Source organism: Perna viridis, chromosome 11, assembly GCF_037379345.1.
Source record: "Perna viridis isolate PV_CMFRI_1.1 ecotype Kerala chromosome 11, ASM3737934v1, whole genome shotgun sequence".
NCBI lineage: Eukaryota > Metazoa > Mollusca > Bivalvia > Mytilida > Mytilidae > Perna > Perna viridis.
This window is the reverse complement of record NC_142455.1, coordinates 28,083,737-28,111,059: the sequence shown is the minus strand read 5'-3', so window position 1 is coordinate 28,111,059 and position 27,323 is coordinate 28,083,737. Positions and strand designations below refer to the sequence as shown.

The following is a 27,323-nucleotide window of genomic DNA, read 5'->3' as shown; positions in this document are numbered from 1 at the left end:
TTTTCAAACTCTTTACATTTAGCCCGTTGAATGGTCACACTCCCAGGTGTGTACAAGTTAATTTTGGCAATATATTCTTTGCTCGATTCTTGGAATTTAATACGCATTACTTCAACTACATTATTTGTTTTTATGATTTCTGACTTGTCCCCAAAGTAGGCCAACGTAACCTTTTTCCAGGTATTAGTGTGCTCACCGGTGTTAAACGTAATATTATTTGTTCTACTATCGAGTTGTACATGTTCCTGTGGGTCTACATCAAATAAATTGTCGATTTCGGCACTGGTAACACAGTCATTAAATTTTGTTGACAATTTAACTGGTCTGGAGCTCATTTTCGTCTCCTTATTGGGGGTTGTACTTCGATTTTTGTGTGCATGACGCAACAACTGGGCTAGCATTTATTGCTAGTTGTTAATGGGTTGATTGTTCTTTACTTCACTTTTGGCTTTTGAATACTGTGAAAATACTATCCTTTTAACCAATTTTTGTCTCCCAAAATTTTGGCATGGGCGTTGCCGTCTTGAACCGGAAGTTAACTATTCAATATCACCAAAGCCTTTCAAGCTTTCCTTTGGAATAGAATGAAATTAGTCCAAGTTACTTTGATGCTTACATTAGATTGTTGTAAAATGGTGAATACAAACGTTTCAATGATTTGTAAGAGTTATGTCCCTTACCATAGGTCTACCTCCTTAATATCCCTTGAGAGCTCTTGATTGAAAAAATAAATTTACGTTCCTTGTATTCCCTGAACATGACTGGGAGTGATAATTTCATTTGTTTGTTGTATACATAAAACCATTATTTGTCAGTTGTTGTTGTAACATACATGTAGGCGCATAATGAAATTTTAAGAACTTTCAGTTTCCATGTTTATTACATAAATAAGAGTTATCACAACAGAACATGCTTCATATGAGTATAAAGATGATAAAATGAGATGGTGCTATATCATCTAAACTTTGGTCCTAGACATTGAAAGGCAGTTTTTAAGGTCTCACTAATAACTTCTAACTTTTCCATTACTTTATATGTTAAAAAGATAATATTCAAAGTTTCACTCCCAAGACAATGGACATCTTAAAAGTTCCATACCATTGTGAAGCTTGGAAAATAAGGCTTTCAAAATTATTATGCTAATATTAGGATGATCCTATTCTTCTCAAGATTTACTTGAATAAAAAATACTGAAAATCCACATTTTTACCTTATCTGCTAACAGACAGCATGGAAGCAAATTACTTGCACATGTAAACTATATTCAAACACTTTTGCAGTAAATTATAAATACAATTTTAAAGTACACATTCTCAGCTTTGTTTTGACTACTTTCGTTCAGAATACAAACAAATTATACCACTTACAATGCATAAATCTAGGTTCAGAGTGTTTTTGGTACTACATAATGGAGTGACCATTTGACCCTGAAGTGGTAAATGAAACCAAAATCCTGATCTAAGGATTATCTCCCTTGTTAATGTAAGTGATAAGGCAACTGATGTTGGAAACAATTTTGCTCTCATTAAAATTTAATTAATTTAAAGTCAACAGAAAAAAGGGAGATTGGACTTTATTTTGTCCAAAAATCTTATTTCCTAATCTGAAGTGAATCAATATGCAAAAAACAAAGAAAAAAACCTTTAAAACAATAAAAAATTAGAAAAGAAACTCCAGAAAAGAACAGATCAAATACCTGATCATACATCAAAATTCAAAAGCAAAGAAATTGAATGATATGTACACTTTAAATGAGAAAATAAATGTTCAACAAATACATGTACTAGTATGCCATGAAAATGATAGCTGCATGTACCCACTCACTGTGTTAACACAAAAAAAAGCTCAAAATAATAACAAAAATTGCTGATTAAACATGAATAGATGGTTAACTTATTATATAGCCAATATTTCAAAAACATTAAATATAGAAGTTGAATTACCTCCCTTCTGAAATTAGGAACCAAGCCTATCGACCATATTACTCTTTATATCCATACAATACATTAAAGTCATTTACATTGGATTTTTTTTTTGCTAATCCTGAAATCAATCATAGAGCCATAGGACAAGAGCACATACTCATAAGTTTTTGATACATGTACAATCTTGCCTGTTGCAATCCATGAATTTATATTTAGAAAGTCTAGACCATCTTGAATGCTACCTTATGTAAAAATATAATATGGAGTAGGCATTACCTATAATCTAGCACATCATCCTTATTGATCATATAGGTTTCCTTGTAATTGGCAGATAGTTGTTTATATCAATTTCGTGTGTACTATTTTTCACGGTTTTCTGTCCACTGCCAAAATAACAAAAATTAGTACCCCATGAACATTAGTATGTTTACAGTATAGGCATGAACAGTACTTGGTTAGCAAAAAACATTAACTATTCATATTTATTTGAAATAAAAATATCATCAAAATATTTTAAAATATAACTGTGTGTTTTAAACCGCAAATGCATTTACCCTAAAGTTCTTGCATTTTAATATTGTTTGTCTTTATAACTGAGGTTTTGGACGAAAGTAAAACCAATGATGTTGATTTCATTGTGACATTCTCATAACATAAACATTGTCTGTACTTCCAATGCTCTTTTGCTATTTAAATTAGATTTTTGGAAGTTCAAGAAAATGTTTAAGTTTTTAAACAAAAATAATGGGGACACTTATTGTTATTAAATATTCTCTCTGCGTCATATCACTTCCGGATGATGAATTTTGTTTTCATCATTCTGCACCCGCTAACTTGCATGTGCATGTTGCCGTAGAGCTGTGCTCACTATCAAGTACCATTCTGTGTAAGAATCAGGCAATGGGTAACAAAAAAACAAAAATAGAAAAAAAGGCATTTCATAGTATTGATGTAATAACAACAGTTATGCATTAACGATATGCAGCAATTGAGATCATATAATAAGAAAATACACTAGAACCGTATTTAAATAGTATGGTACTTTTTTTCAAACTAAAGATCTGGTTATTTATTTGGTTCACACAGGTGAAAGAAACACATGTAAACTGGAAGAATTCTACAAATATAAGTAACTGCTACAATCTCAATTAGTCAACATATATACAGGTATACAGATCCAATGAGGAAATATGTTCATTGATTTACACAATCCACAAAAAAATCATGCATATTACAGAACACTTGAATACATCAATTTATAATTCAACTGTAACATTAAGCTATTATCAATGGCACAATGAAGGAATTGGATAAAAATAATTCTCAGCTCACAAAGCATATTATTCATATATATATATATATACAGACCCAATTACAATAAAATATAAATATCTAGTAGACACACACAACAAGGAAATTCAACGCCAAAATATCAAGAGTGATTCAATAAAGTACAATGAAATATATGATGAGACATCTCTATAATTCATCACTGTGCATGAAGTAGATCTGGGAAAAAAATTTTTTATAATCAACTTCCAGAATTAGTTGCCCTTTACAGGATTGGCTTCACACTGAACAACAGTGTAAATGTAATACATTGAAAGTGATAACATTATATCCATGCCCACTTCTTTTATTAAAGTCAATGTGATATAATGATATATAAATGAAATTAAATCTGTACAGATGTTTCACTCAGGTCTCTTAGGAATTTACAAGTACCAATATGTACTAAATGATATTCCCTGATATTATGCAAAGATGGAATTCTTGAAAATGTTCAATATTTTCAGAATACCAGTTTACCTCCTTTTGCAGCAGTAGTTGTCTTTCTTTGCATAAAAAAAGATAAGCAAGGGCCACATGTTATTTTTCTTCAATTTAAAAATTCTGTCAGCATGAATACAGCAGCTATAGCATACTTGTAAAAACTTGTGTAGTAATTACCTTACAGAGAAAATAAAGGTTAACTGTTGTTGACAGATGTTTAATTCAACTTGAAAAAAAAAATCTCTCCATATTAGCTTTAAGACAATATCTGCTATAAAGAAAAAAAAATAACCTTGCAAAGGGAGATAAATCATGTTTACAGCAAAAAGGGAAATCTAATAACTAGTAGTCTAGATAATCAATACATTCACAACTGGTACACAAAGATACAGAACTCATCCTTAGCAAAAAGGGGGCCATATTGATCCCTGACTTTTGGTACCATGTAACAAAGACCTGAGCTAGGTGTATCACAGAACAATGGAATGGTTAATAAATATTTTCAGCTCAATATACACGTATCTCAGAGACATAAAAAAGGAAAAAAAATACAGACAAAAAAAAAGATCACTTAACTCTTTCAGATTCAAAAGGAGATTCCAATGAAAATTTGTTAAATTTTAAAAATGCCTTCACCCAAATAAAATGGGCTAACAGTTTGTAATTATATAGTAATATTCATTTAATCAATACTGATAATTCAATCAAAATTTTATTATACAATTTAAAAATTTAAGTGTGATCTGTCATTGTAGTAATATCCCTACTAAAAAAAAAACAGAAATTCAACTGAAAAAAAAAAATCTTGTCAGAATATTTACAAAATCTATGAGACTGTGAATAACAAAGTATAAGCATATACATGCTAAATTCAGTGAAGAAATATACAATACCATACATAAATGCATAAGAAGTTCATACCAAACTACATTTAAGAGAGTGTCCGCACAAAAACCAAGCAAGGTGTGACACTTGCCAAGTTTTGTTTTTAAAAAATGTTCGTCAATTTCACATCTCAAATGCATCCTTTCTCAAAGTTGAATGTTGGTTTTTGATTAACTGTAATTGTAATAGAGAAATTAATTACATAGAAAGATTGAAATTTATTGAGAAGGGAGATAACTCTTTCATTCTGTGCAAAATTTGATTGCCTTCTTAATGTAAAATCATTTTCTGAGAAAGCCATCGTTGATTTAAAAATCTGTTACTTTTGGACAAATATATGATATACCGGTAAACATTCCATTGGAACAAAAAATTTTGTGGGATAAAATTTACCATATGCATCCATACCATAGAAAATGCTTTCAAAATGGACAGTCTCTTTATTCATTCACCTATTATACACTCAAATAAAGAATGGAAGTAGTCGCATTAACTCAGATTCTTTTTACAACTCCTCTAAACTGCTCAAAGGAATTTAATGAAATTTTATAGGAAGGTTGGGTATGTAGATGTGGATGAAGGAATATAATTACTGTTGAATGATAGCGAAAAGGAGATAGTGTTTTGCTCTAAAGTCCATTTGAAGTGGGGGTACCATATTTTCTTTGCGAGCTTGCTCACAGTATTTTCAGTTCATTGAGTACCAATTGTATTGTGAACGGTGATGAGATTAAAGCACAAATTTTTATTCTATACAAAATGTATTATTTTTATTAGAAACTGTAATGAACCTACATAGCAACCGTATTTTGACAAGCCTCAAAATGTGATATCCTAGAATTGAAGTGTCACCACAAGTAAAAACATAAGTCAGAAATTTTGACAGCATTGCACTAACAAGATTTTACATGGTAAAACCCTTCATTTGAATAATCTCCCTTTGGAGTCCTCTGACAGTAAATATATTCCTTCATGCACATCTAATACCCAACCTTCCTATAAAATTTCATCAAAATCCCAAAAGTGGTTTAGGAGGAGTTGCACTTACAAGAAATATGGATGGACAGACAGACAAACAGACAGATAGACAGACAGAAAGACATACAGTGTGATTCCCATATACCCCTAAACTTTGTTTGCAAGGGTATAAAAATGATTTTCCACAGTATCCAATTTGAAACTATCTATGTGATACTAAATACATATCATCTACTGTATGAAATAATACCAGCAGTACTATAACCCACCCAAAAGCCAATAAAAATAATACCAGCAGTACTATAACCCACCCTAAAGCCAATAGAAATAATACCAGCAGTACTATAACCCTCACTAAAGTCAATATATCATGCATCACAATAAATAACTTTTATTTTGATATTATAGATGTGACATAAAGCACTTTTTTGTAAGGGAAAATGGCTGGGGTTGGATATTAATTTTACTTTTTTTTTTTGGCAAAATTTCAAGTGATATGATTGGACAAAAAAAATTGTTAAGCAAGTAAAGTCTTTTGAGGTATTTTAATCCATCATACAGATGTACAAAAGATACATTTATTTTGCTGCATGAATAACATATGTTATGTCTCTATATTGTATTATTGTGTAATGTCTTAATAGGTCATCTGATGAATATTAATGTTAAATGAAAATTCCCCCAGACAGACCATGATTGGATTAATAAAGAAAATATCAATGTAAATATGAATCTATTGTACCAAAAATGTTAGTGTCAAAGTTCAGAGGGATTCACTGTAAACCTAAAAAATAAGTAATTAAATGAGAGTGACTTCTAACTAGTGCAGAACATATTAAATGACCTCATATCTGAACATATGTGAAAATGTTGTGCACATGTGCATCATTATTTTCAATTAAGAAATACTAAACTTAGCTTGTGTGAATCCTTTTACCACGTATGAATCATTGAGTTGAGAACTTGAGATGTGCATCATTGAGGGTTATTCAGATAACAGTAGGCACTTAACTGAAGTGCCGTAACATCACCAACAATATTAGCCATCATATTCAACAGAGACGAGATCAAAATGCAGTGAACCATATGTGTAGCAGTTCAAATTTCTACTTCTTGGAATGAACAAAAAAGGTAAGTTTTAAAGAATATGTAAAGAATAGAGTTCAAAAACTCAATTCATAACACTTTTTAACCATGTTATAATTGTTACATTTTAAAGAAACAACTCAAATTTTCTTAAGTAGCACTCCAGCTAAGAATCATGCAAAATGTGATACGTGGTTGGAAAGCCTACATATTTTGTTAAAAATGCTTAAAATAACAGAAAATTACATGTGACTCTTCATAGAACCCCTGATCATGAGAGATAAAAATTAGACATAATGCACTGCAGAATTTAAAATTAAGGGAGATAACTCTGTAAATGACACTAAAATACTACAATAGAAACTATTGGATTTTCAATGATAATTATTTCCCAAGAACAGACAGATTGGAATGAATAATTATACATTCCATCATACAGACCTTTAAAGCTGTTTAATAACAAACAAAAAAATGTGTAGCCTTTTTTGGGGGTGTATTACATTTTACAGAATTTGCATGATTCTTACAAGGACTGCTACTTAAGTGCAAATGTGTGTGTCATATACCTACAATTGTACAATTGTGAAATGATGAGTGAAACAATTATATATACAGAAACCCTTTTATGCTTATTTTCTGAGCAGGCTCAGTTGGTACTTTTGAAAGGAAGGTACAACACTTTCCCTATTAAAATAAATTGTCTGAAAACTGTTAGAGTTTCTACAAGAAAGGGTTAGGTTTACATAGTGGAAGTACCAACTGAGTCTTAAGTCTGCTCAGAAAATTAGAACAAGATTGTCTATTGGAACTGTTAAGCTATTATGCAGCTGCACTAAAATAGCCTGGAATGTAAAAAAGAACTAATACCCAGTAATGATTGCCTGATAGTAGTTCCCTCCCTAAGCAGGCACTTAACATTTTAGTAAAATATAACTACAAATCATGTATAGTTATTCTCCAAACAGTAATTTGTGCAATGGGAGACAAAAATATAATTTTAAATCTAGATTTAAGTATAGTCATTCCACTAGCAGGATCTCTCTCATCAAATCTGTGAATATGTTGTGTCTGACTTGCATCCTCTAAATGTAAACAGCATACCATCCTTAAAAGTAAAATATGATCATAGTTTGCTTTTAGTTGTACATGTAATTATCACATGAAATGTAGTTAAATGTAAAACTGTAATTTGATTATTGCTTTTTGGAGCTCTCTAACATTAATAGCATTTCATCAAGCACATCTACATATGTGAAACCTTGATACAAAATTTCATTAAAATCCCTTGAGCAATTTAGAAGTAGTTATGTTTACAAGAAATATGGACAGATAGATGGACAGGGTGATCAGAATCCTATATACATGTACTTACAAAATTAGTTTGCATGGGATATGAAATTAAGTGTAACAAAATTAGCCTGCACCACAACACAAAACAAACCTTAATCAATGAAGGCAATCCCTTCCAAAATTCCAGATTGGGGACCATCTCAATACCACTAGCTCCTTGTTTAAACTTCTTAAACAGAATACCTCCTATCAAGTATACTATAAGTAGTATAAAAAATCTGAAATATAAAAAGAGAAATACAAATGTACTGAAAATGTTCCCTGTTAAGTAATCTCAGAATCAACAAACTAAGTCAGTGATACAGCCATTAACATCTTAGTCTAAAACTATCAGCTGATACAGCCATTAATATCCTAGTCTTAAACTGTTAGCTGATACAGCCATTAACATCTTAGTCTAAAACTGTCAGCTGATACAGCCATTAACATCTTAGTCTAAAACTATCAGCTGATACAGCCATTAACATCTTAGTCTAAAACTATCAGCTGATACAGCCATTAATATCTAAAGCTAGATTAAAAAAAAAAACAAATCATTGCAGTATCTATAAGATAAAACATAACTGCATGTAATATGTTTTTTAAGTACATGTATCCTAATTTGTATCTAGTTTTTAAATGCCTAAAATTACTTGTTTTAGTACCTGTTTTTACACCATGTGAATAGCAGTTTTGTTTTGTGAACTACATTGTATTTCATGATGTCATCAATCATTAATTGATAGTTCCTAAAGATTCTGATGATGTCACAGTTCCTTTAATGTTAACCTCCAAATGATAGAAAATGAGTAAATTGTCGGATGAAATAGAAGAAAAAAGTACAGAAATGGTGAAGTACACTAGCACATCACCTAAATACAAAATAGTAAATACTTTCAGAGATCACAAAAAGGTCTTCAAAAAGTGTAAACACACTTTTAAGAAAGATCTGAAAGGCTCTCACAACAAAAGTAATGAAATTCACTGTAACAGAACATCCACATCTTCAAAATCAAAGTAATATAATTACACAAAGACACGAACACAAAGATATCCTGACTATAGACAAGCAAGGGGGGAGAGGGGGGGTAAACTAGTTTTATAAGGCCTTAACCATCCTCCGTTAATGTAGGGTCAAAAATGAACTAAAACAATAAACACATGATAAAATTCATTCAATAGTACATCAATTTCTCTCCATGGAATAGCTCGACTTACACCATACAGCCAAAATGAGACATCCACTTAAAGAATGCTTGCAGTAACTGAAAGCTAGTTCAGAATATATTAAGAATGACAAATACCATCAAAACCACCAGGATTAGAAATAATCTGTCATGAACATTTGTCCACTAATAAATTATTTAATTAACCCTTATTTTACATATAATCTATAAATAGCACTGGTTTATATGTTCCTTGTCATACTAATAATACATACATAAGTAACATGGTGGAACCTGGTGACATACTACTAGGTTCACAGGCTTGTTTTGTTTTTAACTTTAAAATCTAAAAAAAAAATAGACAGTTTTAAAAGTAATGACCCAATGAGCATGTAGCTAGCTCCTGTGTTAGATACTGTAAATGATTTAATGTCTATAAAAGCAGATAATGCCTGATACAATGTACTCTTCATTTCTGCCAAATCTCAATAAGATAAATAGATACATGTATGACAAAAACTAATAATATTTAAGTCAGGAGTGCAATACTTTTTGTACACACAAAAATCAGTATTTTCAACTAAAAATTTTTGAAATCATTCATGTATTGGATTTTTCTATCCATTTGGTTACAATGCTACTGATTACGAGTTACTCCTTAAAATGCATGTATACCATAAAGCAAAATTTGCAATATTAATATAACAGGTGTTTTTATACAAATACAAATATTTTATTGGCTCAAACTCAGATATAAGAAATGGTTAAGACATATGTTAATTAAATCTTTTTTTAGCAGAAACTATAGTAACAATATTGGCCTGCCTTAAAAAAGCTTTAGGAAGAATTCTGATATAAATATGGCTTCAAGTAAAGCTACAAAAAACTTGTCTGTTAATCCTCCTATGTTAGGGCAGAGACTCCCAACAAAACAATGAAAAATTAAGAATCTCCCATAAAAATATAAGATTTGTCAGAGGTTTTTGGTTAAAGTACTATATTTCAGTGAAAATACTACATAATGGAAATTATATATTAAAATTTGTTTTTGATTAAAATCTCCCACATCAGACATTGTCAATGGGGAGAATCTCCAACATTAACTGCTCCAAAGGTTAACAGGTACATGTATGCAAAAATGGTTGTGTACAAATACTTATATTTCCAGAATCAAGTTTCCTTTGTCACCTTCATATATTTGTCAGCACATAAATATCATCAATAAATGCATATACCCTTATTAAAGTTACAAAAACTTACAGTGGGTTATAAATGACCTTAAGAATGTATTTATGACAGCATAAACTGCTGAAAAATGGCTTATTTCAAAATTCTGATCAAACATTCAACAAATTTGTCCATAATAGGAGGTGCACATCTTTAATATATCTATGTGAATATATTAATTCAGTATTAAGTAAGTTACAAATTGGAAAGAGTATGTCTTCTCTACAACAAACCAAATAAGTGAATGACAAAAAATAACTGTATTTCAGGTTCAACATACTAAAAATGTAGGAAGACACTATATAGTAAAATTTCTCAATAACAGGAGGTGGACCACAGATGAAATGATGGAACTTGCAACTACTAGACAAATGGTAATACATGTACATGTAGGAATTAATATGATTTTAGTCTTTGCCTATGAGGAAGGAGCCATAGTCAATAAAATACATATAATGTTACATTTGACTTTGTTTTAATAATAAATTCACTGATGTATCAACCAACAGGAATATGCAAAAAAAAATGTTACACATGCAGTGAGTCTGTTTAAACAATTACATCCTAACTGCATACTTCATTACCGATTTATGTCACTCTCGACAGAACCATTTAGGGCCATTCATGTTTCAGAGTATCGACATACATAGGATGTCACTGAAACTTGGTCAGATCATCAACATACATAAGATGTCACTAACACTTGGTCAGAACATCATCATACATAGAATGTCACTGAAACTCGGTCAGAGCATCGACATACATAGGATGTCACTTAACACTTGGTCAGAACATCATCATACATAGAATGTCACTGAAACTCGGTCAGAGCATCGACATACATAAAATGTCACTTAACACTTGGTCAGAACATCATCATAAATAGAATGTCACTGAAACTCAGTCAGAGCATCAACATACATAGGATGTTACTGAAACTTAGTCAGATCATCAACATACATAAGATGTCACTAACACTTGGTCAGAGCATCGACATACATACAATGTCACTGAAACTTGGTCAGATCATCAACATACATAAGATGTCACTAACACTTGGTCAGAACATCATCATACATAGAATGTCACTGAAACTCAGTCAGAGCATCAACATACATAGGATGTCACTGAAACTTGGTCAGAAAATCAACATACATAAGATGTCATTAACACTTGGTCAGAGCATCAACATGCATAGGATGTCACAAACAGTTGGTCAGAGCATCAAGATATATAGGATGTCACTGAAACTTGGTCAGACCATTGACATACATTGGATGTCACTAACACTTGGTACTTTCTACTCTATTTACTTACATATTCCCCATACTGACCAGCTTTACTTTTATCTTCAACAAACTCCAGTTTATTTTCTTTATCACACACTACCTTAATTATTGATGATCTGAAAGATGATTATTATACACTGAGAATTCATTAGTTAAAGTGTTCCATAGAAAAAAAACATAATCTTAGAATTTACCAGTAAATTTATCATACATATTGACAAATGCATTCTTAAACAAGTTTAGTTTGTTTATAGTAGGTGACACTGTGATTTAATATCTACTAATGTACCATTACATGAACAATAAACAAACACACCTTTTAATAGAAGATTTATCTGTACAGGTAAATGTTAAACTTAATGTTTCTGCTTTCAAATCACCAGTAAAAGTTGCCGTAGACTGTTGTCCAGCACAAAATGTTGATTTTGGGACACTAGTTTCTAGTTCCTGACACACCTAAAATAAATAAACAACAGCACTAAACAAGCAATCAAATGAACTCCTACACCTCTTTCCATCCCCTCAAAAAAAAAAAAAAACGCTTATTGGGACAATCTATCGGTATAATGGTTACTTTTATAAAAGTTATATGAAATGTCACCTGCAGACTTTATGGAAAATTTTAAATAAAAACAAAATTTACTAAGTCAATGATGTTATTTTGTCAACAATCGTTGAAACATGGCAAACTACACAGGCAAATATTTTCCCCATGAAATTCATGTTAATCGAGCTTCACCAGATTATAATATCAGAAACCAAATAGACTATATTTACATAAACAAGAAATTTAGAAGAAAACTTCTTGATGTGAGAGTAAAAAGAGGGACAAATGTGGCATCAGACCATTAACTAGTAGTAGGAAAGAGATATGGAGACAATAATACCAGAACCAAATTCAATGTGGATAGGCTTAAATACAGCAAAGATCAATTCAGGTATCAGCGGACACTCTCAGAAAAGAATGGAAAGAACACTTCAAACAACTTTTGAATAGACCAAGACCAGAATTCAGTGTTTTAAATTGGTGCGTCCAGCAAGTTTTTCTTGCATCCAGGATGCGTTAATGTGCCTTATCAAGAACCCTGAGAAACAATGGCAGATATACCACCAGCAGAACATGACAGTCCCATAACACTGGTCACACCAAGTAATTAGAGGCTCTAGTGAGCCTGAATCCCTCACCTGGTCAAAAATAGTCTTTAAAACTTTCTAAAGCTAGACTCTTACCATACTATTGTCACATGAATCATTTAATCAATACAGAACATCTTAGTTATCCATCCAGTTTTCATATTATAAAATTAATCTCTAATTGTCATTTTTCTCTTCTCTTCTTAAAAATAGGTCGGTCTCACCATGCTGATCAATTCACCCACCCACCCATAGAAAATTAGGCTAAACCTTTTGGTTTTCAAGTTATTTCAACAAGTCATCAATTTTTATTAGTGGTAGCCATGTTTTTGACATATAAAAAAATTGTTAAGGATATCCTAACAAACATTCATACAATATTAGGTTACAATCTTTGTTTGTTGGGGTTTAACGTCCGAGCAGCAATATTTCGGCTATATTCAGATGAGAGGTAGTTACAATTCATCCTACAAGTTGTCTAAGAGGAGATTTAATAAAATCCATTTCAAGACCATTTTTTATCTTTTCAGAGAACAGGCTTAATGGAGAAAATGGGCCGTCTACACTTTCAAAATGTATCAAAGGGGGAATGATGACCATTGTGATTTTGAACCGTCCATTTCCACTTTTTGAACTGTCTACATTTTGACAGTTCTTAATGAAACCTCTGCACAAGCAAAGCCACATGAAGGAAAAAACATCAATACTGGAAGAAACAGCTGCCAAAATCGGTCTCAAATAAACAGGGAAAAACAAAGGTCAACATCAACACAACCAATCAAATAAAGCCAGATGGTGGAAATATTGAATAAGCAGAAGAGTTTACTTACCATGGCAGTAAAGTCAACACCATAGGCTGTACTGATAATGATATCTAAGAAAAAAATATGCAAAGAACAGCATTTAGACTCTTGAAAAAAGTATAAAATGCCAGAACCAAAATCAAGACCTTCAACTCCAACGTAAAAGCTGTTCTCTTATACAGATCAGAAACCTAGCGAACAACAGTAGCATCAGACAATACTATCCAGTCATTCATCAACAGATGCCTTTGCAGGATTTTTAACATCTAATGGCCCAATCATATTATCAAAAAGGTCACTGGGAAACAACACAATAACTACGTCCTCTAATGCGGATCAAGAAAAAAAGTGGACCTTGATTGAACACCAACTGTGAAAGGATCCAGGAAACACAACAAGACAGGCACTTTGTTGGAATCCACAAGGGAAAAGAAAACAAGGACGTCAAAGAAATAGTTATGTCGAAAATGAGATGACATCAGAAGGCTACAGTTGGCCATCCATAGTGCAGCACGCCCAGAACAGAGTCACATGGAGGCAGATTGTCAGTGGCCTATACTCTGTGCAAGAGTAAACAGGCATAAGTCAAGTAAGTCAGGTGGTTACATTACTGTCATGACGACAGTAAACAAGAAGTACTATACCACTATATTGCACTTTCATATTGTTCACATCGTCACATCAGTTTATCAGAATATTTTAGAAGTCAGGTTTTTGAAAACAACAAATGATTATGTTTTTTACTGGTATAAAACCCAGAAACAAGAGACAATTAAATGGTAGCCAAACTAAGGAAAAGAGAAGCACACATGCACGTATTGTAGAGAAAAACACTCAGCAACAGACTGCAAGACAGTATTAGATGTACAGTACACCCAGAGAGTATAGATTCTCAAACTCTCATTTTGGTGTTACTTTTCGGAGTGATTCCCGGAAATTCCCCAAAAATGACTTGGCATACTTCCTCCAAAAGGCAATAAAATACTCCCAGCTGGGAGTTTTCATAACCAAAGAACTTGCACTTGAATTGAATGTTGGGAACATCGGGAAAGAGTCAATTCATTGATCAGCAATTGGTGACAAGGGAAAGAATGTCAGACATCTGGACTACACAACAATTAATCTCAGAACGGATAATTGAGAAGAAATTCTGATTCAAGTGCTCATTGTACCTAACATATTAATACTGATACAGAACATCATGACTTGAAGTATTACTTCCTTACCATACCTTACATGACTTAAGTTTGCTCATCAACTAAACACGGATCCTAATTTTGAGATTTCATTGCACATCAGAGCAGACTTTCAAAGGGAAATTGTCTGTAAAAAGGTTATTAAGGGAGACAGACCAACTGCAGTCAATTCATAGTTAGGATATTTGTTATCCGTACCTGTTCACAGTTCGACACCACCCTTTTCAAACTCATCAGTGTATCTTTATATCGTTGCGGATCAAGACATGGATCAGGAAAGTATTGCAAACTTGGAAATTGGAATCTTGTGAACAGATCAATTACCACTTTAAGGCCGTCTTATTTGGTGCTAAATGCAGTCCGTTCATCCTAAATGCTACTTTTTTTATAACACCTCCTCTCTTCAGAATTGTTATACAGAAACTGCTTTGACCATGAAATCTGATTTATATGTTGGCAATGTTTTTGTCTAGTTTCGTCAGTAAGGAACAGATGATATCTTTCGACAAAGATGCAAGATCACTCATGGCAGACACCAGATTCAACACAAGATCAAACCATCAATCACTACAGAAAAAAAGCTGACTCAAAAAATGTGTTAGATAAGGGTCCATAAACTAATTGCCCTAGGATACAACTACAGATAAATTACTCTTTGTGGAACCAAAGATCGTCTCAACTGTCAAAAGCATCACAAAGAGAGAAATACTGAGCCAGTCTTCTTACAAATACAATCCACTTGGATTACTACGACCAATCAATGTAAGATCCAAAATTATGTTACAAAATTTATGGAAACTTAAAATCGGGTGAGATGAACCTCTTCAGGAAGAAACTGTAGTGTTATGGACAAGCTTAGCAACCAATCTACATAAGGCCGTATCAATGGAATTCAACCTATATTATTTACAGGAAATCTGGATCACGTGGAAAAATATAACTTGAACATTTTCGTTCAATCTAGTTTAGCTGCATATGGAGCAGTAGCTTACAATACTAACAATAAACAGTTCTGTATTGTTATGGTGAAGAATCATGTTTCGCAGTTAAAGAAACTAACCTTGCCTCAATTGAAACTCATGGCTGCTTAAATCGGTGCTCGCCTGGCTAATCATATTATAGAATCTTTACAACCAAGGAACTTTACATACGGAAGCGACAGCCAAATTGTTGTATATTTGCTCAATACAGAGAGACAATTAAAAATTTGTGAGAAATTGAATTGATGAGATAAAGTGTTTGGCAAAACCTGAACAATGACGCCACTGTCCTTCCACGGACAACCCAGCAGATTTAAAAACCAGAAGAATTACAGCAACATAGTTCATGGGAAATCGTCTTTGGTTACAAGGACCGGAATGGCTCACCTGTAAAGATAACTTGCTGATATGGAATCGCACAGAACTGACTAGCGCACTACTGTGCAATGACAATGGCATCCATGAAACCGAGAATATCAAGAAGTTGAACACATTTCTAGTGATTGAAAATGTAATGGATTTAGAATGCTACAATATGTTACAAAAGTTAACAAGGGTTATCATCTACATTGTGACATTCATTCAAAACTGTAAACTCACAAATGATAAGTTACTAACAGATAAATTATCATCACAGGAGATACAATATGTGCATCACTTATGGATTCATACTTGTCAAGTCAAAACGTATGAAACTTACATTGAAATCATGATCTCTTAAACTGATAAAAGATCTATGTTGATCACAGAACTGAGACTTTTCTTGGATTCCTATGGATTTATTCATAGTGGTGGGAGGATCAACAACGCTCAACTGACAGAAACCACTAGCTATCCATATCTGATACCACAGAACCACCCATTAACCAAGTTTATCGTACGAAACGCACATGAACTCTTGAAACACACTGAAGTACTTATAGTACTATAGTACTGTTACACACTTGAGACAGACTTACTGGATACCGTGCATACAACAGTGTGTTCTGAAAGTAGTAAATTGATGCCACATTTGTCAAAAACATGAAGGAAAATCAACCAAGCACCAGATCCAGCACCCCTACCAAAGATATGCGTAACTCAAGCACCAGATCAAGCACCAAAGATATGTGCAACTCAAGCACCAGATCCAGCACCACTACCAAAGATATGTGTAACTCAAGCACCAGATCCAGCACCACTACCAAAGATATGTGTAACTCAAGCACCAGATCCAGCACCACTACCAAAGACATGTGTAACTCAAGCACCAGATCCAGCACCAAAGATATGTGTAACTCAAGCACCAGATCCAGCACCACTACCAAAGATATGTGTAACTCAAGCACCAGATCCAGCACCACTACCAAAGATATGTGTAACTCAAGCACCAGATCCAACACCACTACCAAAAATATGTGTAACTCAAGCACCAGATCCAGCACCACTACCAAAGATATGTGTAACTCAAGCACCAGATCCAAAACCACTATCAAAGATATGTGCAGCTCAAGCACCAGATCCAGCACCACTACCAAAGATATGTGTAACTCAAGCACCACAGTTTAGAGTGACAGGAGTGGATTACTGGTGTACTGTATGTAAAAGAGATACATGAACAAGTGATGAAATGCTATTCATGTCTATTCACATGTACTATTACATGTGCAGTACATCTAGAGATTGCAAAGGACTTGACAGAGGAATCATTTCTATTGGCTTTCTTTCAATTCACAACTCGTAATTTTTTTATTTGTTTTTTAGCCGTCGGGATTATACACAATTCTCTTAAATCACCACCTGACAATGGTGTACAGGGAGTTCTTAATGTAGAGATTATCACTGACATAAAAACATTTTATAGATACATATAACATATTTATACAATACCATGAAAAAAAAGAGTAAATATATTCTATTTCCATTCTCACATCCTTCACCTACCACTCATTCATTATAACGAATAATTGTGATGTATCTAAAATACAGAAATTCAATTGCTATAAAATCAAGGAAGAAAGAAAAGAGAAATTGATAAATAAAACTTTTTCCTGTGTAGTAAAATTATGATGGAAAAATAGCTTGTACAGGAGCCCAAGGACAATGATATCAGACAACAAGTCCACTTACAAATCCACTTCCAAAACTATAGAAACATACAAAATCACTTACAATAGTGAACAAACTTGTAAAATCTGGAACATCTTGGCAATTTATTCTCAAACATGCACCATCCCTAGTGAAAATAAACACAGGAATTCCATTGGTATACCAGTGGGCAATTTCGCCCAAATTTCTTCAAAATTCCACTGGAATTCACTGGAATTCCAGTGGAATTTCCACTGTAATTCAGTTGAATCTTCAGTGAAATCCACTGAAATTCCAGTGAAAATTTGGGTGAAATTGACCAATTTGCAGTAATTCATGCTATTGTCAACAACAAATATTTAAAGAATACATGTGAGAACAGGAAAAAGAATTGATCACTAAAATTCTTTCATTGGAAACTGTTAATTCAGTGTTAAAAAGTTACGTTTCAGCCTATCTGGAAAAAAGTGAAAATACCCACGAAGAATCATATTCAATAAAATGCATGATGGTTTGTTTGTTTACTCTGACTGAGGTTCATTTGATTATACATGTATATATAATGCAAGTTACAAGAAAAAATACAATCTTCAATTAGATTAAACTATAAAAAGTATATTTTTCTAAAATTTTTCACTGATATAACTTAAGGAAAAGTTTACCTTACAGTTAAAATGGAAAACTTAATCTTTCAAGTTGCTTTTGAAGACTGCAAGCAAGTTTGTTGATGCTCATTACATATGAATTAAAATGATATCTAAACATTTTATTTAAGTGATTTCTGCAAATAATTATAATTAAAAGAATAAATGAATAAAAACAACTTATCTAAAGAGAGTGTATATGCTTGCCCAACTTCTATCCCTTGATGTCAGCCATTAACCCTTCAGAATGCCAAAATTTGAATTCAGAAAACTCACATAATAATAAGTCGTTCCTTCTTATTTCTGAAGAGAATTAATTTACTTATTGTTGTACCTTAGCTGATACAAAGAAATCATTTTATTTTTGGTAGATGTACATGTATTTAAATAAAAGTTCAATAACCAGCAGAACTCCTGAAGATGCAGAAACAACACATCAATTATTTCTGGTCATTTCATAAGAATACCTCTATTGATCTTATCAGATAACACAAAATTGTAAACTGGCATCGCTATTAAAGAGCATATGGTTTGAGTTGACTTTTTATAAAGATCACCTATTTACCTAAAATACATTATTGTTTTAATATATCAAAAATAATCACTGATTTAATTTCAAATGCATTAAATTATGTAACTTGAATTCTCTTTTAATACCAGGTTTTTGTTTATTTATTGAAATGTGGTGAAACGAAATATAATTACTTTTAAATATCTTTTGTAAATTATAAGACATGAATCTCAAACTTCGATTTATTATTTAAAAAAATCAGGAGAGACAATTATATGAACTCATTCTGAAATATATTTCTTTGAAAAAAAAAACAAGGCTTCTCTAAAATTCCTCTGGAATATTTGTATTTCAATGAAATATACTTTTACTCCACTGAAAAACCACTGGAATATTTTCTTCTACAAATAAAATTCCAGTGGAATTTCACTGGAAAAGGATCTTTCACTGGAATTCCACTGGAAATTTTTATTTCAATGGAATTCCACTTGATTTTACTGGAATTCCAGTGGAATTCCACTGTCATTTTCAGTGGGGATGGTATTCTGGATTTTGGGAAAGATTAATTGGTGTGACAAAGACTTGCCCATGTAAAACATGTGGACAATCAAGTTTATCACTAGAGATTCTACAAACAGTCATAATAGAAATTGAAGCCATTTTAAACAATCGACAGCTTACCTATATCTCTAAAATCGCAGATGATGATGCCTTCACATTTACTATATGATGTTAAATCATTACTACACCGTACCCAGCGAAGGAAGTGGATTCAAACATGGAAAGTAGGAAAAGAGACATTTGTAAACATGCCAACATTCTAAGAATACTCTTGATCATTTCTGGACAAGTTGGAAAACCAAGTATCTCACATCACGTTGTGAGTTCCATTGAGTATCTGGTGACAATAAACGTTGTATATATATTGGAGATGTTGTGCATGTTTAAGACAATCTAAAGCCAAAAAGCAGATGGACATTAGCTGTAGTTGAAAAACTTATAATGGGAAACAATGGACATGTAAGAGCTGCAATCATGCGTACTGGTAAAGGACAAAACATCTCTTAGGTTGTCAAACTATTCCTGATAGAACTGAAAATGTACATTACACGTACATGTATGCATCCAAGTGAATCATCCATCTGCCAAGGACTGTCACTCAAGTGATGCTACAACTGGCTATACACCATCTATCTGAGAATCATCTAAACGTGCCAAGGAGATAATTCACAAATGGAATCATAATTGACTATAAATGTTAGGGCTTCATTATGGACTATAATTGTTAGGGCTTCGTTATGGACTATAAATGTTAGGGCTTCATTATGGACTATAAACATTAGGGCTTCATTATGGACTATAAACGTTAGGGCTTCATTATGGACTATAAATGTTAGGGCTTCATTATGGACTATAATTGTTAGAACTTCATTATGGACTATAAATGTTAGGGCTTCATTATGGACTATAATTGTTGAAAAGTTTATTGTTTCATATACAATCTAAGTGATTTTCATTACTTTGATGCGTTGTAATTTTCAGCTTCATACTTTACTCATTTTCTTTGCAAATATTTAGAAAAAGCCTAAAAAGGTGTGACTTTTATGAAATCTACCTAGTCTTAGTCCATAATCCTATGAATATTCATTGAAGCTGAACCAAACTTAAAATTGAGGTATATAAAACTCAGTCCTCCTAAGACTCCATATGTAGCGGTAGCTATCACCCCTCTTATCACAATAATTAAGAATCTATACAGAATAGAAATCTAAAAGGTTTAAGAGATATAAAGTCATTTATAAACTTGAGGATGATGGGAATTACCCCCTTTTCCCATGACCCCCAATAGAACAAATTTGAACTCCTCTTGTTATAAGGGACAAATATGCATACTGTATAGGGGTTGGGATGTATGGTTTTTGTTTTGTAATAAAAATCTCAGCTTTGGAGTATTAAGTGGGGTAAGGGTTTGCTCCCTGTGACAACATCAAAACATGGAACTGGGGAGAGGGGCTAAAATCTATAAAAATTCAGTATGACCATTAAATTGTTGTTGCATGTAGTGAGCTCCACAGACTGGAAACAGACATTGTACCCTACCAAAAATGGAACAATCCAAAGATTGAATACAATAGAAATATATCACAAGGAATATCAATAAAAAAAAACCAATTGCACGATGGGAATTTACTACGTACTGTGAAAGTACTATTGTTCATGTGGTACCAATTTTCATGGACTTCCTGGCTAAGGTAAACCATGAATCTTGATTCCCAACGAAAAGGATTGTTGACTTTAAATTGTATGACAGGATCATCAAAACCATGAATTGAAGAATCCATAAACTTGTGCTTTTCCCCTAAACCACTAAAACTGATACTCACAAATATAAACTGGCTGTTGGAGCTAGTTGTAGCTGAAATATGATTTTGGCAGACTTAATTACTAGCTAAACTCACCGCAACATCAGTCATACCGCCACATTGTTGAGACATACATGGGTGAAACTTATACAGGTAATTTTGATTTGCAGCTGACATTCTGAAAGAAAAAAAAACTGTCGGTAATTGAAAGACTAAGTTAATTGAATTAAAAAATAGATTAATTATTCAGATTCTCCATTAAAACCTGCTTTTAGTTGTCAGGTTTTGTTCAGAGTTGACAGGTATTTGTTTACTCGGGTCACATGAACACCAAAGGTTTTGAGGAGTATTTTTTTCAACTAATCAGCCATTTCTACTACACTAATAAATAACCTTGAATGCAGGAAGAAAATTCTTCTTTGATTGATTGTCAGCATTGGAGGGATCTGCAGATCAAATCATTTCCATCCACTAGGTGGCACTGAAAATTTTAGTTAGATATTACCAGCAATTAAGTAGTACTCCAGATAAGAATCAAGCAAAATGTGATTCATTGTTGAAAAGCCTACATATTTTTATTTTTGATATTTTGAAACTCCATTTTATCATTGTTTTTCCATGGGCAGACCATTTACAACACATTATTTTACCCAGAGCGATAGCAATAAAATAATGATAAAATCATTTATTTCGATTCTAATAGGACAACAACGGTACTTTTTTACATTTTCGTGACCTATTACAGTCACATAGACGCACCATATTTGTCCATATTTGGCTGTACACTTTGGCTAGCTATGTCAGTTGAAATGGTCGCTAGTGAAACTTTGCTTTGTATTTTTTATAATAAAGTAAAGGGCGAATTAAGTAGAATGATGTAGATATTGCAATAGTCATTTGCATTATAAGGTCGTAGTGTTCACACATAGACAGGTACAATGTTTCATTCTTTGACAATTGTTATTGTTTGGTTTCATACAGGATGGCGCACATGGCGAGTGCTACCGAGTATGTGTGCAAGTGATTTTAATGGACTATAATATAACTTTTCTAAATCATAATGTTTAATATCTTTACTAAATATGAATTTGATGTTCATTCACGCTACTGAAATGAATGAAAACAGCTGATACACATCAGAATGTCATGTGTATTTGTTTACATGATTAAAGTGGACAGTAATTTATACACACAAGCCAAGCCTAATGCCATGCCAAATAAGTCGTACGCTGCTCATATTGCAATCAAAAATTGACCACCTTTGTGGTCTCAAAGCTCGTTAACGACGTCATATTAGAATATAGCGACATATATAAAAATTAAACTTGTATTGTGGAATATCTAATGTTATTGATCTTGGATATTTATCAAATTACACCACTCCAACATGAAACATAGTTATTGTACCAATGCAACTTGTAAGTTCATGAGCAATTTCACATGTAAACAGTTCAAAATGGGAATAAAACTGGTAATTATATAAAATGATCAAAACTTCAAGAAAAAATGAATTTTTGTAATGAATTTGATATCAGCATTTAAAAAAAATGAAAGGAATCAAACAAGATAAGTGTGACTTGAATGAACAAGAGTCACGTGACGAGACTTACACACACTGTTGACTTGGCTAAGAGATTAATTCTTTAGCCAATTCAGTTTGTTACTAGACTATAACTGTGTAGTTAAGGTTTCCCTATAATTAATATCCAAATAAACTGTGTTCAACTATGAAGTCATATCTAATTGAACTAGCAGGACAGTCTACATGTGTTGTAGCAGGTAGTAGATTTAAATAGGGGGATTAGCTAGTTTGTTGAGTTGGCTAAGGGTTTAGCCAAATCCATTTGTAACTCGCCTGACACTGAGCAGTGGCAGATCCAGGGGGTCCCAGGGCCCCTTTAGAAAATTGCAATTTTTTAAAAATTGTTCAAGATACCATCAGAATGCAGGATTTGAGGTTAAATATTTCAAAATTTTCCTTTTTTAATGCCCAAAACCCGCCCTAGCAAATTCACTTTGTGATCCTGACCAGTGATCTTGTCAAGAAATTATTTTGGCCCCCTCCCCCCAACCCCCACTTCTGGATTTGCCAGCTGCTGAGCCCTCTGTGGTGACCATACAAGTTAACTTTGTACATCATGCCTTTGCCAAGACACATACATGGTAATCCACAGTGGATGTGAGTTGATTATCCTGCATTCCACGCATGATGGACATTATAACAAATATGCAAGTAACCAAGATAGGCTGTGTCCCTAATCATGACATGACTGGCTAAGCCTAGGGCTAGGGCAAGCAAAATGTTCCGTTACATTAACCTGTTTTACTTACAAAGGTAAGGCTTTCAAGTCCATTAAAAACCCGGAACTAGTTTTACATGAACAGCTCGTTTGTTTTTCACACGTCTCAGTGGATATCAGATTTATAAACAAAGATAAAAGCGAAAAAATGACAGATAAATGTAAGTTGTTAGTAACTTCCATAGTTGGGTCATGTGCTAGTTTACTTCCGGTAAAACTTCACTACGATGATTGGACGAAGGCAATAACAATATGTTAAAAATAGATAAGCACGTGGCTAGGTAACGTAAGTAAGTTAATATTTTTAAATTAAAGTCGGGTTAATAATTCAACAAATAACATAAGCTCTCATGAACTTTAATACCGACTACATATAAGCATACAGGCTAAAAACCACTAATTCCACTTCCCATAGGCTTCTATTCTAATTTCACAATATTCAATGGCTTCTCTGGACTTTACCTTAACTTTAACCTGCAGAGGACTATATATCAGCATGATTCTACATATGTCAGCTCACAATCCTCGGAATAGCATGTGGGGTTAGCAGACTTGCAGTGAAGTACTGGTCACCGGAAGTGAAGGGTCTATAAGGCTAAAAACCACTAATTCCACTTCCCATAGGCTTCTATGCTAATTTCACAATATTCAATGGCTTCTCTGGACTTTACCTTAACTTTAACCTGCAGAGGACTATATATCAGCATGATTCTACATATGTCAGCTCACAATCCTCAAAATGGCATGTGGGGTTAGCAGACTTGCAGTGCAGTACTGGTCACCGGAAGTGAAGTGTCTGTAAATAGCATGGGGAATCCCAGTGTTTTCACAAGATAGGGGTATATTTAAAAATCACTGTGGAGATTAGGCTTCACATCACAAGAAGCAAAATGCACATATAAAATGTACAGAAATGTTTTTCCTGTCAGAAACTGTTTAAATTTTTTAAATAAGATGAGAACTTTTTTCACAGCACTATGAGGAACAGGGGTAATTTCTGCGTAGGACTGTTTTTGCGTACGTTCCAAATGCTCATTGGTTGAATTGGTGGTCTGTAACCTACAAACATCATACATTTTTAAAAGACATACAGGCATGCAACTTGTAAATGTACTATTATAATACACACATAAAGCAGACGAAACTAAACCATCATGAAAAGAAAATAAAGGCATTCAGCAAAAAAAAATTCAGCAAAAGCTGAATAAAACAATGGAAAACAAGTATAATGTATATAGATATTCAGCCCCTAACATTTACAAAAAGTTCAAAGTCCAAAAGCTTTATTTAAAGGCGGTAGGTGTAAAACATTACGATACAAGCTTTAATGAGCTTTTAAAACCGATGCATATAACAGAAATAACACACATGACACACAAGACATACAGCATTGAATACATATACAAAGCAGCAAAGCAAGCAAATAAAAATGGCGGCAATTCAAGAGACAGATCATAATTAGCAATGTCATACTATATTCTGTCCCTCAATTACCTACATATAAACTCAATGAACTAAGACTACAAATAAACTAAGGCTAAAAATAAAATAGCTCACAATAAGCATAATCGTTGACGATAGCAGATCAAATAGCACTACACGCAAGCAATATAATAAGCACAAGTTTAACAAGAGCACGAGGTTATGCGCATGCGGTGCATTTGCACGAGCTGCCATTCCGTGCATTAATGTGACTTTTAAACTGACCGAAAGAAGTCTGGGTTCTAAAGTAGTTAAGCAGCTCGTTCCATAGTTTGGCCACACTATAGCTAAATGATTTTATACTATGCATATGTGGTTGTTCTTGCTGGTGAAACTGGTGCTTAATATTGGTACCTAGGTAAAGAATAGCTGGTGTTTTAATGTTTATCAAGTCATGTAAGTATGATGGACTTCTTTTGTGTAAGATGTTAAATACTTCGATTGTCATAGATCTTATCCTTCTGATTTCTAATGCTGGCATTAAAATTTGATGTTTCTAGGAGTTGTTCATAGTTATTTTGATAGTCTTCAAAAATAAATCTGAGTACCCGCTCTTTGATTGTTTCAATTTTGTTTGTATTGCTTTTGCTACAGATAACACATTAGCAGGTGGGGTCTGCCCATGTATTAATGAAGGTCTTGAAAAAAACTGGGTTACATGTGTCTGCGTTCTTAGTCGATCCGGGAGACTATTCCAAATCTTTCGGGCTGAATATCTGAAGGATTTCAGACCATACCCGGTGGTTTTTACTCATACAAGGTATATTTGCTGTGTTGGTATACCTGAATTTGTAAGAAGTGTTCTTAATTGATACAAGATCTTGTAAAAATATAGGACTTTCATTATTAATAACCTTAAATGTTCAATGCTTTTTGCTCTCAGCGTCAGATTTAAAGGGATGGAAGTAGCGATTTTTCTAGCAAATTTTTGTAGGGAGAATTTTCGTCCTGATAAATAAATCTAAGAGCTCTTTCTTGAATTTTCTCAATCTTTTAAGTGTTTGCCTCTGAGCAAACGTGCCAGGTGAGGAAAAAACCAATTTGACTTCATTTTCACATTTGACGTCAACATTTACTTCCAAGGTCAAACTTCAAATTAAAATTGTTGGTTTTTTACCATGAGCCTGAAACTTATCAGGGTTGGCTTTCATTTTATTAATATAAAACCATTTTATAAGAGTTTCGCTGTCGATCATATTCAAGTACAGTTTTTAAATTTATTGGATCATCACCTGCATTGGAGACGGTATTGTCATCTGCATAATTGTACAAATTAGATTCATTGACAAAACTTTTAAAGATGTCATTGAGAAGAATATTAAACATTACATGGTCCAGAATAGATCCCCATGGAACACCTTTTAATCTGAAAGCAACTGACATGCATTTTGTGCAACTTTAACGCATTATTTTCTGTCACTCAGATAACTTGTCAAGAGTCCGAGAGAGCTGTCAATGGCTCCATAATATTGAAGTTTCAACAGCAACAAGTCGTGGAAGGGGTCAATCAAAAAACTTTTGATAGATCCATGAGGATACCACCCACGTATTTGTTACTACCGAGTGCCTCTTTACATTCCTCTACCACTCTCAACAAAGTAGATAGTCAACCAAAGCCTGCCCTGAACGCTGCTAAGAAAAGACTGAAAATTGTATCAAAATATCCCGAAAACTGACAGTGAATAGCGCATTCAAATAATTTTGAAATTGTAGGCAAAATGCTATCAGGTCTATAATACTTAAAACGTTCCTATTTAATTTATTTTGAGGGGTAAAGTTTAGAATTTTGTTACTTTGGGGAATATCGATATTTTTGGAGTTGGAAAAAAGGTATATTTGTTATGCCTAGTTAGTAGTATTTCCAGGGACATTTGACACGATATTTCGTAATATTAATAATGCAAGACTGGAAACTAGGTCTGAGGCAATTATTACATTATAGTTGTTTATAAAGTATCATATTGTCTGTGATCATGATACAAGTGACGCACTAAAATAAGAAGGTTTAAGGCACAACTCTGAGGCAGTTTTTAAAATAAAACTGATAGAACATAAGTACTTATATAAAATTACAGGTGTTTATAGTAATTTAGTAGAATTGTTACTAAAACATTACCCACCCCTTTATTGTCTGACCAATGAGACGTACTGCAATATAATCGGAAGCGAAGGATGTATCACATCC

General features: G+C 33.1%; 1 protein-coding gene and 1 long non-coding RNA gene across 4 annotated transcripts; one reads left to right on the top strand and one right to left on the bottom strand.

The window, feature by feature from the left end:
• Positions 1-861: 861 nt before the first annotated feature.
• LOC148603596 (cation-dependent mannose-6-phosphate receptor-like) lies at positions 862-23,878 on the bottom strand. Of its 3 annotated transcripts, XM_088553513.1 has the most exons (8): positions 23,688-23,755; positions 21,453-21,534; positions 17,923-17,986; positions 11,975-12,114; positions 11,687-11,774; positions 9,418-9,488; positions 8,089-8,215; positions 862-7,752 (listed from the first exon to the last, which is right to left on the bottom strand). In XM_088553513.1, exons 2-8 carry the CDS (start codon positions 21,458-21,460, stop codon positions 7,693-7,695), a joined length of 558 nt encoding a protein of 185 aa, XP_088409639.1. In that variant the 5' UTR covers positions 21,461-21,534; positions 23,688-23,755; the 3' UTR covers positions 862-7,692. The 3 variants fall into 3 exon arrangements, with proteins under 3 accessions (XP_088409639.1, XP_088409637.1, XP_088409638.1); XM_088553511.1 differs by lacking the exon at positions 17,923-17,986 and having other exon boundaries at positions 23,688-23,878; XM_088553512.1 differs by lacking the exons at positions 17,923-17,986; positions 23,688-23,755 and adding an exon at positions 21,750-21,818.
• On the top strand, positions 6,583-18,883 carry LOC148603597 (uncharacterized). The gene is made up of 3 exons (XR_015916841.1): positions 6,583-6,692; positions 10,639-10,743; positions 13,323-18,883. It is a non-coding gene; the product is annotated as an uncharacterized LOC148603597 (long non-coding RNA).
• Positions 23,879-27,323: the final 3,445 nt, after the last annotated feature.

Excerpts from the sequence above, each read along its gene's own strand:
- LOC148603596 (XM_088553511.1), bottom strand. The coding sequence starts at position 23,839 with ATGGAAGTTACTAACAACTTACATTTATCTGTCATTTTTTCGCTTTTA. Across the intron at positions 11,775-11,974 it reads GATAAATCTTCTATTAAAAG|ATCATCAATAATTAAGGTAG; the intron begins GTGTGTTTGTTT and ends ATCATCTTTCAG. Across the intron at positions 9,489-11,686 it reads CTGGTCAGTATGGGGAATAT|ATTTTAAAGTTAAAAACAAA; the intron begins GTAAGTAAATAG and ends TTTTTTTTTTAG.